The 15,797-nt window shown below is 37.9% G+C and overlaps 1 protein-coding gene across 2 annotated transcripts in view; it reads right to left on the bottom strand.

Moving 5' to 3' along the window:
* ARHGAP32 (Rho GTPase activating protein 32) overlaps positions 1 to 15,797 on the bottom strand; it is a gene marked incomplete at its 5' end in the record, with an annotated part of 173,975 nt that overhangs the window by 31,597 nt on the left and 126,581 nt on the right. For both annotated transcript variants that reach the window (XM_082661162.1, XM_082661163.1), the window contains 2 exons: positions 235 to 337; positions 4,289 to 4,438. In XM_082661162.1, coding sequence (XP_082517288.1) covers positions 235 to 337; positions 4,289 to 4,438 — 253 coding nt within the window. The remainder of the gene's footprint in view (positions 1 to 234; positions 338 to 4,288; positions 4,439 to 15,797) is intronic.

Here is a 15,797-nt window from a genome sequence, read left to right as displayed (position 1 = left end):
AAGAGAAAATACAAGTATTGAAGAGATTAAGGGACGTGGTTTTCTGATACTACAAACGAAGAGACGGCATTTAGGAAAATATACACAGAGAACAATATGGATATTATTTCCTACTTTATCTAAACTATCTTACGGAAAATTACGGTTATCAATATAAGTGACTTAATTTTGAAACAGTTTCATTTTAATGAATTACAGTAGGAACGAAAAAGAAAATGCCATATGAGGTTTTACCGTAGTCTCTGGATATTGGAGGCAACGCCAGAGAGACGATATATTCCATCCACGATGCCATATCTCTCAATGAACGCTGTACAGCTTTGAAGAACCTGGGGCACTAGAGAGAATTTTTGAAGACATGGATTAAATTGAAAGTATTCAGTGGAAATAAAGTCACAAAAAATGAGAATGTCTTAGCAAAATGAAATTGGCAAATTAAAGTTTTAAGGGGTGGAGATTAATCTACTACAAAAACTGACAAGGGCATATTTAATTAATTTCACATCTATGCTAGATAAGTGGTCACATATGGTCACCTAATTTATGACAAAGGAGGCAAGAAAATACAATGGAGAAAAGACAGCCTCTTCAATATGTGGTGCCGGGAAAACTGGACAGCAACATGTAAAAGAATGAAATTAGAACACTCCCTAATACCATACACAAAAATAAACTCAACATGGATTAGAGACCTAAATGTAAGGCCAGACACTATAAAACTCTTAGAGGAAAACATAGGAAGAACTCTTTGACATAAATCAAAACAAGATCTTTTTTGACCCACCTCCTTGAGTAATGAAAATAAAAATAAAAATAAACAAATGGGACCCAACTAAACTTAAAAGCTTTTGCACAGCAAAGGAAACCATAAACAGGATGAAAAGACAACCCTCAGAATGGGAGAAAATATTTGCAAATCAAGCAACGAACGATGGATTAATCTCCAAAATACACAAACAGCTCACGGAGCTCAATACCAAAAAAACAAACAAACCAATTAAAAAATGGGCAGAAGACCTAAACAGACATTTCACCAAAGAAGACATACAGATGGCCAAGAGGCACATGAAAAGATGCTCAACATCACTAATTATTAGACAAATGCAAATCAAAACTACTATGAGGTATCACCTCACACCAGTCAGAATGGCCATCATCAAAATATCTACAAACAATAAATACGGGAGAGGGTGTGGAGAAAAGGCAACCCTTTTGCACTGTTGGTGGGAATGTAAATTGATATAGCCACTAGGGAGAACAGTACGGAGGTTCCTTAAAAAACTAAAAATAGAATTACCATACGACCCAGCAATACCACTACTGGGCATATACCCTGAGAAAACCATAATTCAAAAGGGCACATGTACCCCAATGTTCACTGCAGCACTATTTACAATAGCCAGGACATGGAAACAACCTAAATGTCCAACAACAGATGAATGGATAAAGAAGATGTGGTACATGTATACAAGGGAATATTACTCAGCCATAAAAAGGAACAAAATTGGGTCATTTGTAGAGATGTGGATGGACCTAGAGTCTGTCATACAGAGTGAAGTTAAGTCAGAAAGAGAATAACAAATATCGTATATTAATGCATATATGTGGAATCTAGAAAAATGGTACAAATGAACCTATTTTCAGGGCAGGAATAGAGACACAAATGTAGAGAATGGACATGTGGACACAGAGAGGGAAGAGGAGGGTAGGACAAATTGGGAGATTAGCTTTGACATAAATACACTACCCTGTGTAAAATAGACAGCTAGCGGGAACCTGCTGTATAGCACAGGGAGCTCAGCTCAGTGCTCTGTGACGACCTAGATGGGTGGGATGGGGCGGGTGGGAAGGAGGTCCAAGAGGGAGGGGATATAGGTATACATATAGCTGATTCACTTCACTGTACAGCACAACACTGTAAAGCAATTACACTCCAAAAAAAAAAAAAAAGAAAAAAACCTGAAAAAAAATAACATACCATCTGTCAAAAAGTATAGATAACTTCCCTGGGATTCTTACAACCATGTGATATTATATTCATACTTGCTTATGTTCTCCCAAACAAGTAGGGAAACTTGAAAATATGGGGAATTAGAGGTCTTTCCCTGATTATACAGCTAAGCCTCTACAGACATCATACTTCATGGAAAACATCTGAACTGTTTCTTTACACTTTATGTTCCCTAAGTAAAAGGACTGAATGTCCAAAAAACAATCACATCATAGAACTTCATAAATAAAACTATATAACTGAACACTGCTATTACTCAGGATTTTAAGAGAGACTAATGAGACATGTAATTAAAATTAGTAGCAAAGTGAAAGAGAAGAGTATAAACTTTCATTTTGAAAAACAGAGTAGAAACTGAAGAACAGTATAGGAAGATAAAAAGAGAAAAGATCTGAATTCTTTTTTTCACTAACATAAGAAAGTAATATGAGAACCCATATATTATTAGAAGAAATCCTAGTACAAAAAGGCATTTTATTAACTACCTTTTCCCCTCAAATCATCTAACCAACCAGCCAAGTGCACATTAAATAATATCCCAGTCAAAACATAACATTAGAAACCCCCAAAATGGTTCTTCCAAAAGGTGATATAACATTTTTTTTTTTTTTTTTTCAGTACGCGAGGCTCTCACTGTTGTGGCCTCTCCCGTTGCGGAGCACAGGCTCCGGACGCGCAGGCCCAGCGGCCATGGCTCACGGGCCCAGCCGCTCCGCGGCATGTGGGATCTTCCCGGACCGGGACACGAACCCATGTCCCCTGCATCGGCAGGTGGACTCTCAACTGCTGCGCCACCAGGGAAGCCCAAAGGTGATATAACTTTAAGAATTATTCCCACACTCTCCAAATAATACACTTCTAAACCACTCATTTAATATTTTTAGTACTTTTTAATCATCAAATGACAACACAATAGGAAGTAAATGTTTAAATTAAACTGATGACCCTTAAGATTAGGATCATGGCTAAAAGTATAAGTAAGTATGACAAAAATTGGTCCTTTATTTTTCTTGACAGTTTCAGTTTCATTTCTGTTCTTTTCTCTTCATTTATTCAGTCAGTCATTCCCTTTACACATTCAGCCATCATTCAAAGATCCCTTTTATATGCCAGGCATCATGCAAGCATTGTGTAACACAGACGAAACAGTCAAGTCCCATTCTCAAGGCAGTGGCTTCCAGGCCAGGAGTACATGGTACAGTGTTACACATTAGAATGTGCATCATGATTTTTGGTTAGAAAAATACGATTACCTAAAGGATTAATTTCAGGGGTTATTTGGGCCTTGCTTGTTTCTAGTGTGCTCTGATTATAAACTCCCCGTATATTTACAATAGTTTAAGAAAGCCTCTTGTTGAAAGGGCCAAATAACCTCAAACAGAAATACATTTGGGCAACAGAATTTCCTCACCTTGAGTTTTAAAATATTTTTTACATTTTGTACCTAATGTAGTTTTACCTAGTTTTCTACAAAGTTCTCACTTTTTAAAAAAGCTATCTCATTTTAAGGATATTTGGCTTCAAATATGTGCAGCAAATCCTATGAAAAAATCAATGACACCTACAAACCCTTTGTTCCACTAGAATAGATTTTATTATAGTTAGGGAATATATAACCATTACAGTTATTAAACCTGTTATTTTTTCATAAAGAAATAATATATTGGCATCTGTCCTCTCTACCACACTTACTAAGAATGGAAACACAACCAAAACTTCTAAGCACAACTAAAACTTGCTGAATTGATATTTGAAAGCTAATAACAAACTGGAAAACACTCCCTCATAATGATCCCATCCATTCATCTAAGCACTGAATTCTTGAATAAGAATTTAATTTACAGAAAAAGGAATTGAAATTTCTAGTTATAAAAGCTGGGAGGCTGGTCTTGGTAATATACAGTCTCAAAACTATGACTTTTTTTTCAAAAGAGAAATAAACATTTTAGAATAAACTGTGAGAAGGAAAACTGGCTGAGGAAGCTATCTGGACAGATATGAAAATAATGTAAACTAGCATAGCTACTATACCCTCTGTGTGAATGTTTTCCTCTTCCTGAACAGATCACAAGCATCTCTGATGCCAAAGTGCATTCCTAGACCCCTCTTGATTCTCAGCTGCCCCAGAACTCAGGTGAGTACCTGAGAACGTTCAATACGTGCTGCTGAACTTACTTGGGATAGGTACTGCTTGCCTAATCTACTTTAATTGATTATAGGAAATCAACAGGGAGAGGTCAGAAACTAAAATTATGAGTTTATAAATTTTATTTTTACCTTCAAAACCAGAATTCAGAAGGTGCTCCCCCAGGTCACAACCAAATACCCTTTCTTTCAAGATCCCACGCTGCTTCAACTTCTGTTTTGTTGGACGAGACTTCATGAATGTCCGTAAGAAAGTAATGAGCTTGCCGTGCTTTTTAGATACTAAAAAATAATAATAAAGAGAAAATACCTTAGTTGGGGTAAGAGGTCACATTTTTACTTAGTGTGAAAAGAAATGCAGATCTCAATAGCTGACTACAAAATAATCTATTACAAGTATACTTTATATTCTGTAGGAAATTTTCAGCAGAAGTTGAAGAAACAGTTGCTTTACAAATAATATCAGGGTTTTGCATGTTCTTCTCACCAGCCTGTGATCTTATTTGATGGGATTGTGAGCAAACTGAAGTATTATAATTTGTGACTTCTTTAAATCAAGCGTGGTAAACCAGCCATCTTCCCAATGCTACCCAAGCGTGCTACCGGATAACTGGGACGTGAGTTTTATATTACTTTGGAGATCTTCATGGTAAGTAAGACTTAAAATGGTGTAAATTTAAAAACTGCATTTCCAGTTAATTTCTAAAATATTTTATTTAGTGGTTAGAAATTTTCATGACATTTACAATCTGGAAAGTAAAACTGAAAAAATAAACAACTCCCTCGGCGCTTCCCTGGTGGCGCAGTGGTTGGGAGTCCGCCTGCCGATGCGGGGGGCGCGGGTTCGTGCCCCGGTCCGGGAAGATCCCACATGCCGCGGAGCAGCTGGGCCCGTGAGCCATGGCCGCTGGGCCTGTGCGTCTGGAGCCTGTGCTCCACAACGGGAGAGGCTCACGTACCGCCAAAAACAAACAAACGAACAAAAAAAACCCTCCCTCTTTCTCATTGCATTATGATATAGATCACACTTGTCAAACTAATGGCTATGTAAGTACAAGACACACACACACATAAAAAAGCATTAGATTTTCTATTAACATTCATCTGTAGTCTACCAAATATGTCACCTTAAATCCTTTGTAGATCAAGGCAAGAGATAAGTAAATTACATATAGTAAGATATTTCCACTGACTTATATGTTAGAAAGATAACAGCGAAAGATCTGAAAGCAAACAAATCCTTAGAAAACTGACTTTTGCTGAGAAGTGCAGCCTGCAGGGAAAATTACTCTAGAAGTCAACATACAACAAATTACCATAAGATCAGAGATTAGCTGCAGGATAGAACACTAAGCCACATGGCCTCAATCCTCCTACTCAGTTTGTATATGATTACAGGAGTCTTACTGAACCCTGCTATAGTTTCTTGAAGGAACCCAAATCATAAATCCCTTGAACTGATGAATCCTCCTGTAGGAATTCTATGTACTGAGATTAACTTGTGGCCTAAATGGACCACTAGATGGGTTACTCTGACCAGATTAAACACTCTCTTTACATTTTGGGGGAAACTCTATTTACAGACTTAAGCATCTTTTCTATGAACTGTACAAAGGTGATCAACTGTAACTGGCCCATAACTGAGAGGTTTCGTGGGACATGAGCCTTTCAGTGCTAAAACCAGGAAAGTCCTGAACAAACTGGGACAAGGCAGTCATCCTAGACTGTACACAGATTAAAGAGGAAATTTATTTTTTCTATACCAATTAGTTAAAGTTTACTTAGAATCGTCAGTATAATTTTGATGCTATCTCTAACATGCTGTGACACTCTGGGTAAATTACAACCTCACTTGTATCTGAGATCCTTGCTACAAAGTTAAATGACATGGTCTCTCAACTGCTGAGACATTTATAGCACACTGGGGTAACTTCAGAAATATGTCACACTTGTAATATTAGTATATTAAAAGTCACTGAACTTGTATGAGTTTTATTCTCCCCTAGTCGCTAGCAGACTGTGTGTTATGAATCTTTGTTGTTAAAGTGTGGCCATCAAACCATTTTTGTTCATTTTTGAACATCCTCTAACAAACTTTAAAATAATTTTGAGAAGATTAATGAATAAAAACAAATGAGTTTGCTTTATGGTAATTTAATATTATATTTATATATTTGGAAGAATTTTAATTTCTATAATATTCAATATTTCTACCTGGAAACAGGGTGTGTCATCAGTTTTCTAAAGCTATTATATCTCACAGTAAAGTTTTCTAATTTTATGAAAAGACACATTCCACATATTTCTTTCTAGGGATACTGCTAAGTATTTTACCTTTTTTTTTTTTTTTTTGCTGCTTTTGTAGAATAATAGTTTTCTTCAATTACAGTCTTAACTGGTAGTTACTGGTATACTGGAAAATTATTTCTTTATGTATGGCTCAAATCTGATCATTTTCTAAACTCCCAACAATTTTAGGAGAATTTTAGTTGATCCTTTCGGATTTCATGGATATATAACTGTGTTAAAGCAAATATGGTAATTCCATCCTGTTTCTGATAAGAATAATTTCTGATTTCTTTTTCAGATTTTAATAATTAACCAGAACTTCCAAGACACATGCTAAAAAGTAGGCATTTGTACTTTGATGCTGAATTTGATGAAAATATGTTGGATTTGGCAACTGCATATGATGTACATGAGAAAGCATTCTTTTAGTCAGATTTCCAGGAATGTTTCAAAGGGATGGGAACTGAATTTTAGCTATTATTCATTTAGCAACAAACATGTAAGTGCCTCCTGTACCTCAGGAACTGAGAGTACAGTGGGCAACAAGTGAGACAAGCTCTTGTTGTCAGAGCTTACTGAGGAGAGAAAGAATGAACAAATAATAATATCCATATAGCCGGCATTTATTTTATGCTTAGTTACGTGCCAACAACTGCATTAAGTGTTTATATTTATTAACCATTCATTTCTCATAGGATCCTATAAGGAAAATACTATTATGACCCCTTTTTTAGAGGAAGAAACTCAGGCACAGAGTGCTAAGTAACATGTCTAAGGTCATGGAACCAGGATTAAAAGTCAGATGGTCTAGCTCAAAACCCAAGTTCTTAGCCACTATATGATACAGTCTAAATTAAGACAGCAAGGTAATTTCAGATTGCTTTTAACTGCTAGTAGGAAATAAACAGAGTGCAGTAATAGTGATGAGAAAAAGAAACTATTGGGTGGGCCAAAAAGTTCCTTTGGTTTTTAAGTAAAAATAAAAGACACATTTTTCACTTTCACCAAGAACTTTGTTGAAAAACATATTCACCGTTTTGTTCTACTACCTTCTGCCATTTTTCAGGCAACTTCATAATTCTATCTTCCCAAAATCTTTTATCTTTTTGAGCAAAGAACTGTTCCAAGTACCTTTTATAGTCTTCCAGGGAATTGAAATTTTTCCCATTAAGAGAATTTTGTAAAGACCGAAATAAATGGAAATCCAAAGGAGCAATATCTAGTGAATAGAGCAGATGAATCAGAACTTCCCAGCCAAACTGTAACGGTTTTTGCATGGTCATCAAAGAGACATGTGGTCTTGCATTACCCTGATGGAAGATTATGCATCTTCTGTTGACTAATTCTGGACGCTCTTTGTCGAGTGCTACTTTCAGTTGGTCTAATCAGGAGCAGTACTAATTAGACCTGTTGGAATGAATAGTTTCGTTTTCTGGAAGGAGCTCATAATAGAGGACTCCCTTCCAATCCCACCATATACATAACATCACCTTCTTTGGATGAAGACTGGCCTTTGGTGTGGTTGGTGATGGTTCATTTCACTGGCCCCATGATCTCTTCCGTTCCACATTATGGTACAGTATCCACTTTTCATGGCCCATCACAATTTGTTTTAAAAATGGAACGTTTTCATTATGTTTAAGTAGAGAATCACATGCAGAAATACGGTCAAGGTTTTTATTCACTTAACTTATGTGGAACCCAACACATCAAAGCAATTAACATAACGAAGCTAATACAAATGATTTTCAGCACTTGATTTGAATATTTTGAGTATGTCAGCTACTTCCCCAGTGGTATAACGTTGATTGTTCTCAATTAATGTCTCGATTTGATTTAATGTCTCGATTTGATCACTATCAACTTCAACTGGTCTACCCGACTGTGGAGCATTGTCCAGAGAGAAATCTCCAGCATAAAACTTCGCAAACCACTTCTGACACGTTCGATCAGTCACAGCACCTTCTCCATACACTGCACAAATCTTTTTTTGCGTTTCGGTTGCGTTTTTACCTTTCTTGAAATAATAAAGCATAATATGCCGAGAGTGTCACTTTTTTTCTTCCATCTTCAATATTAAAATGGCTACACAAAAATTCACCAATTTTGATAAGTTTTTTTTAAATGAACGCTGATATGACAGCTGTCACAATACAATCTAACAAAATTGTTTCGAATGAAGTTAAAGACAACTAAGCGCTACTAAAGCCATCTTATGGAAAAAACCAAACAAACCTTTTGGCCAACCCAATACCTTGATAAGGTGGTCAGGGAAGGTCTGAGGAAGTCATATATGAACTGGAAGATGCAAGTGTAGTGAACAAGGAAGACTGTGTGAAATAAGGCTGAAGAGGTAGGTAAAGGCCAGCACTAGGGGCCATAATACAGAGTCTGGATTTTATGCAATGAAAACACACTGAAGAGTTTAAACACTTTAGAAAGGTTACTTTAAAAATAACCCAATAGGTGTATTAGAAACCTAAATGTGCATTAACAGCAAACTGATTGAATATTAATGGATACATCTGTGCAGAGGACTGCTGTTTGGCTTTTGTTTTTTTTAAAAGAGGATCTCTACCTATTGATATGAAGCAATTCCCAGAATATATTAAGTCAAAAAGGAAGGTAGAGAACAGTATATTTAGCATAAGAAAGGATATGGAATAAATACATCACACACACATAAATTCATAATATATAATAAACACATGTATGTGTGTACATAAGAGCTTAGTTTTGCAAAGAGAAATACTGGAAGGATAAACCAGAAATGAATAATAATGGGTAAAAAAAATGGGTGGGGATAAAAAATGAGACTGTTCTGAATATACCTTTTTATGTAGTTTGACTTCTGAATTATGTTAATGTTCTTTCTACACGTTCAAATATAAATTTAGAAAGTTAAAAAAGCAAATCCTAAGATTGGAAATAACCTAAGAAATGTATCTAATGATATATCAAATTGGTAATACTGTCAACAGAGAGAAAATATTTTAAATGCCTTGTCAACAATAAACTAACTGCACATGATTACCGGGATATATTCTAGGGACGAAACAACTACCAAGTAATATTTAACTTCTTTCAACTGTGTGAGAGAAAGCAGATACAATAATAAAATAAAGGAATTTAAGAAAAAATATCCCTAATGTTAGCTATGAGTTGGAAATGTGAACATGAACTCAAAATTAAAATATATACACATTTTCCCTAAGCTCTAGCTACTGAAAAGGCTTAGAAACAATGACATTCCAGTTGCATGAACGCCTTTAGTCTCAGATCTGGATTTCTAAATATCATTCCCTAACAAAATAAACCAGGACTCCTTGGAGAAATGCCTGTTTGCAAGTTGATAGCAAGCAAGCACAAGGTGAGACTGCGATATTTTTTTGAGACAGAAAGCAGGGGAAGCACCCACACCCATCAGGAGCCATGTCAAAAGAACTGAGTTGAATGGACTCCCACTGGCCAGCTTTGGGACGTCATAAAGATTTGAATATCATGAAGAACGACTATGACTTCTTAAAATACTCCCCATAAGAAAAGAAGGAAGGGAGTGATGATTTTCAGCATAAATGGCGCGAGAGCATTAAAAAACCCTGCCATGATAGTTTGCCATATTGAACTGGGCTCTCTGCAAGTAGAGAGCAATAGGTTTATTTCTTTCACATCAGTTGGCAGTATCGTATCTCGAATTACTGATTGAAATTAATTATATATTAACCAGGAAATACGTTCACAATTCAGCGATAACTGTTAAGGAAATAGATTTGTATTCATGCTCCTCCGACCAAACTCTCATACACAATAAAATTACATTAGAGGGCAACCTGGGTAGAACTGGACTTTCCAGGACACCTGGTAGCTTTGACTGTCTTTGGTGTTCTAAGTTTGGCTCAAGAAGAAGGAAAGCTGGCTATCTTTTCCTGTAGGGTAAAGACCATTCATATTTATTTTTCCTAAATAATGACATAAGACTCAAGTAGGAGCTTGCAGTATGACACAAAATTAAGACCAGTGGAGAGTGTCATTAGCAACTCTGTGCCCCCATCTGGCACTTGTGGGTTCTGGGAAATTGTGCTGATATGCGCACAACCTGGCTTCTACTCGGCGTGGCCACGCTGCTTCTGTCATCTTTCTAAAAACACTACTAAATAAATTGGGAACTTTAAACCTAAACTTGTAATGGGAATGAGGGGTGGGTGTGGTCTCTTCCTGCCAACCTATATCCCAATGTGAGATACCAAAATAACTAATATTCATAATGGTGACTAGACATGCAATCTTAAATAATTTCTAAGTCTTCAAAGAAAGACTGAACTATGTTCTACACAATTTTAGTGTTGCTGCTATTGTTATTACAACTGGCATTCCAATTTAGAGACAGTTATGGTGAAAAACTCTGGCATCCATAATTAAATAATCAATTACCTATTGAGATAGACAAATTTCATTGCACTGCAAATTTAAACTAATAAAAATACTCAATTTAGTTCCAAATTTGAAGATCTAACAACACTTCCGAATATAAATGTCTCTTCATATTAATTTTTTCTTCACTTAATATTTTCTTCCCATTTCTTAGACAATAAAATGGCTTTTGGACACTACACTGCCCCCACCCATTTTCTTATAACAAACTAGTAAACTCCTTAGTAAAACTACCTTTCGAGGAACAGAGTATGGAATACTGTCAATGAAATCAGGAGACTTCTCCTGAGGAAGGGAGAGTGGGGGACTGGCTTTAGACAGGTAAGTGCCTATAAACCCACTTCAGCAAAGGAACCTTGGAATACAGTGTAAAGTGTGTTAGGGTTAAGGTCCACCAAATATGGTGGATCAGAGAAATGAAAATGATAACAGACATTTCCACAGATAAAAAATACAACACAAAACAGTACTTAGACAAAAGCAAATCATACCACTGTGTATTCAAATTCCCTACTCTAGGGTTAAAATGCAACATGTGCCACAAGGCTACCTTCTTCCATATCATTTAGACAAGATTTCATGCTTGCAATTGCTTCAAACTTGACACAAACGCAACCAGACCAGTTCTTCCAGTAGTTAAAAGCTTTAGCAGTATGACACACAACTTACTATCTCCAAGGTAAATCTTTATGATACCAACAACCAGTTTATAGGGGCACGGTGAACCTTGACATGGAGAGGCAGGGCACCAGGAGTTTCTAACTACACAAGTATAGTAGTTCTCCAGCAAATGCTAAGAATTCTCCTTTTCTCATAATACTTCACTTAAATTCAGAGTTCTCTAAATTGGGTCTTAGAAATCTTCTAGACTGACGTGAGAGAAGTCTGGGCTTGAAGTAATTTCTCAGTAAATTAAATTAAAGGAAGATGATTTGTGTGAGATAAGAGCCTTGGCATTAGGTTTATTTGATTATATGCATCAAGTTCTAAGATCTGTAATGAATTCATATGGCCAAGCAGACAGAGTGAGAGGGTAGAGGTGGGATGCATAATACCTGAGGAGATTATCTTGGTTAACCTAAGGTATAATAAAGTATGAGTGTAAGGTTTACATGTCCAATGGATTTTCACAATTGAGCACAATGTCCTGCCTTTTGCTCAAATTTTTACAAACATAGATTAGATGACCATTTGATGGAAATTTAAGAGACTGGAATAGAAATACAGGCAACTGGACTCTGGGATATTTAAGGGTCTTTATAACCTCTCAAATTCTGTCTCTGTTGCATACTTTGAAATATTTTATGTTAAATAAATATGAAAAGATTCAAATTTTAATACAAAATTCCATAAACTTGCTTTCATTTAACGCACAACAACATATATATTCATACCAATAGATATGGAGAAAGGACTTTTCTCTAAGCAATGTCAAATTGATTTTTCCCTTACTTTGTTATTATATCCACAGACTAGTTTTCTAAAAAAAATTCTGCTCTTCAAGATCAGCCAAGATGGTGTAGAAAGACTCTGAGCTCGCCTCCTCTCAAGGGCTCCCCAGAATTACAACTATTTGCAGAACGATCATCGATGAAAAAGACCAGAACCTACCAGAAAGGATCTTCTACAACTAAAGATATAAAAAAAAGAACCACAACGAGACAGGTAGGAGGGGTGGAGTTGCAATACAGTCAAACCTTCAGGGTGGATGAACCACAGCAGGAGACTAGTAATAACTACGGAGCTTCTACCAAAGAAGTGAGGGGTCCAAGCCTCATGCTGGGCTCCCCAGCTCAGGAGTCCTGCACCAGGAAAACAAGTCCCCAGAGCATTTGGCTTTGAAGGTCACCAGAGCTTACTTTCGGGAGTCCCGGAGGGTTGGGGGATATAGAGACTCCACTCTTAAAGGGCACACAGAATCTCACACACTCCGGGAGCCAGGGCAGAAGCAGTGATTTGAAAGGAGCCTGGGTCAGACCAGCCTGCTGATCTTGGAGAGTCTCTCCGAGGCAGCGAGCAACTGCAGCTCCCCTGGAGACACAGACACAGGTGGTAGCCATTTTTAAGGAGTCCGGTCTACCATGTGGACACTGGTCCTGGCAAGCACCATTCTGGAATCCTCCCTCTAGCTTATCGGCCTCAGGACCCAGCCCAGCCCCCAACCCATCAGCCTATAGGCGCCAGTGCCGGGGCGCAACAGGCCAAGCAACTAACTGGGTGTAGAAACAGCCTCACCCACCAACAGACAGGCTGCTTAAGACTCCCAAAGCCCACAGCCGCCCCTAGACACAGCCAGGCCCACCAGAGGATCCAGGACCCGGTCTCACACAACAGTGCACAGACAATAAACCTGGGACCCCCAGGGACCTCCAGAAAGAGACCCTGGGACCCAGCTCCAACCACCAGAAGGCAGGCAGCAGGCCCAGCATCCTCTGGGCCTTGGCCTCATCCTCCAGCCAGCTAACACAAGTTCTGGGACATCCCAGCCTCCACAGCCAAGGGCGCCAGGAAGCAGCGCTACTCACCAGCCATCTGATACCAGCCCTAGGACCCCTGGGCTCTGCAGCCAGAACCCAGGACCCAGCCCTGCCCTACAGGAGGCCAGCACTAGTCCCGAGACCTGGCTTCACTCACCAGTGGGCAGGCAACAGCCCCGGGATCTCCTGAACCCTGACTCTGCCCCCCAGTGAGCCAGCACTAGTCCCAGGCCCCCACAGGGTTCCACAGTCAGCCTCTTGTGACCCAAGCCCAGCACAAAGCTCTGGTGATGAGAGGGGAGTTCGCTGCTGGGACGCCAAGGACACCTCCTACAAAAGGCCACTTCTCCAAGGCAGGGAAATGCAACCAACCTACCAGATACATATAAACAAAAACAACAAATATTTTCTCCCATTCTGTAGGTTGTCTTTGATTTTGCTTATGGTTTCCTTTGCTGTGCAAAAAAGCTTTTCAGTTTAATCAGGTCCCATTTGTTTATTTTTGTTTTTATTTCCATTACTTTAGGTGATGGATCCAAAAAGATATTGCTGCGATTTATGTCATCATTTCCATGCATGTTTTTATACTTTAGCTGTACATGTATACAGCCATAAGCAATATATATTATCATTTTGCATGTTTTTAAAATTTGTAGAAATGGAATTATACTATACCAAACCTTCCTCAAAGTTATCTATTTTGAGAATATATAACTGTGGCTCAGTATATCCCTTTTAATTGCATTATAGTATTCCCCTGTAAGTATATATTACAGCTGTACTCCCATTCTGTTGACTGTCATTCAGAGAGTTCTGAAGTTTTTGTTATTACAATCAGTACTGCACTGAGCAATCTGGTGTCTCCTGGCACAGCTGAGAGAATTTCTCTGGCACTCATGCTGAAGACTAGGACAACTGGGCTGTAGAGTATGTACTTTTCAACCCTATTTCAACTCTGCTAGAATATTCTCTAAAATGATTTACCAACATAACCTTCCCATAGGGTGTACTTCAGGATTCCACTCTTCATTTCTCTGTCCTATTCAGTTCTGTCAGACTTTTTCATTTCTATCAATCTGATCAGTATTATTATTCCACTTTAAAGTGCACTTCTGTGCTTGCTAATGAGATTAGGCATTGTTTCATGTTCATTGGTCATTCAGTCTTTCTCTTCAGTGAAATAACTGTTCACATCCTTGGCCCATTTTACTATTTGGTTGTCTTTTTCTTACTGATGGGCAAGAATCTTTATATAATCGGGAAACGAGTCCCCTGTCAGTTACTTATGTTACAAACATGTTCTCCCAGTCTTTGGCTTATCTTGTCTAAATTTCTAATCACGTCTTTGTGTATGGTTTCCATGCTTTAAGATATCTTTCCCTACCCAAGGTCATAAACATACTGTCTTATTTCTTTTAAAGCTTTTATTTCCTAAACCTTTTTCACTTGAAGGTTTTTAATTGCCTTTGAACTTTTTTGTATGTTTGGGATGAGGCAGAGATGTGATCACACTACTTTTTTCTTTACGCACAACCAATTATTTCATCACCTTTTACTGGATAATTCTTTCTCCATTGATTTGTAAGGTTAATTCTTACATGAAAAATGTGTATAGTATGTGAGGGGTCTGTTTCTGTGTTCTCTCAATCCTACCAGTCTCTCTTCATCAATTCCTCACTTTCTTAATTTCTAGCATTTTATAGGTCTTAATACCTGGAAAAATAAGTCCCTCCACTTATTCTTCAAAACTGCCTTTACATTTTTTGTTTTGTTTTGCAGTACACGGGCCTCTCACTGTTGTGGTCTCTCCCGTTGTGGAGCACAGGCTCCGGATGTGCAGGCTCAGTGGCCGTGGCTCACGGGCCCAGCCGCTCTGCAGCATGTGGGATCTTCCCGAACCGGGGCATGAACCCATGTCCCCTGCATCGGCAGGCGGACTCTCAACCACTGCGCCACCAGGGAGGCCCTGCCTTTACATTTTTAGCCCTTTACTCTTTCATATAAATTTTAGCATCTGCTTCTCTAATTATAGGAGGAAAAAAACTTTGGGGAATTCGATTGAAGCTGCATTGAATTACAGATTATTTTAGAGGAAAACTGACTTCTTTTCAATATTGAGCCTTCCTGACCATGAAGACAGTATATCTCTCCACGTATTTAAGATTCTTTTATGTCCTTCAGTAAGTTTTTCTAGTCTTTCTCCATAAAGGTCTTACTTACTTTTGTTATAGCTATTCTTAGGAAACTTATGATTTTCATTGCTATTGTAAATGGTACTATTTTCTAAATGAGAGTTTCTAATAATTTATTACTGGTATATAGAAACACAATTAGCATGGTGTGACAGACTACTGAGGTTCCAATCATGCCTCTGTGACTTCTAGCTGTATGACTGTGGACAAGGTACCTAATTCTCAGACCTCATTTTCCTCATCTATGAAAAA

The sequence above is a fragment of the Grampus griseus genome, assembly GCF_964374135.1.
Source record: "Grampus griseus genome assembly, chromosome: 8".
Lineage (NCBI taxonomy): Eukaryota > Metazoa > Chordata > Mammalia > Artiodactyla > Delphinidae > Grampus > Grampus griseus.
Note: the sequence above shows the minus strand (reverse complement) of the source record. Positions and strands in the feature narration are given on the sequence as shown.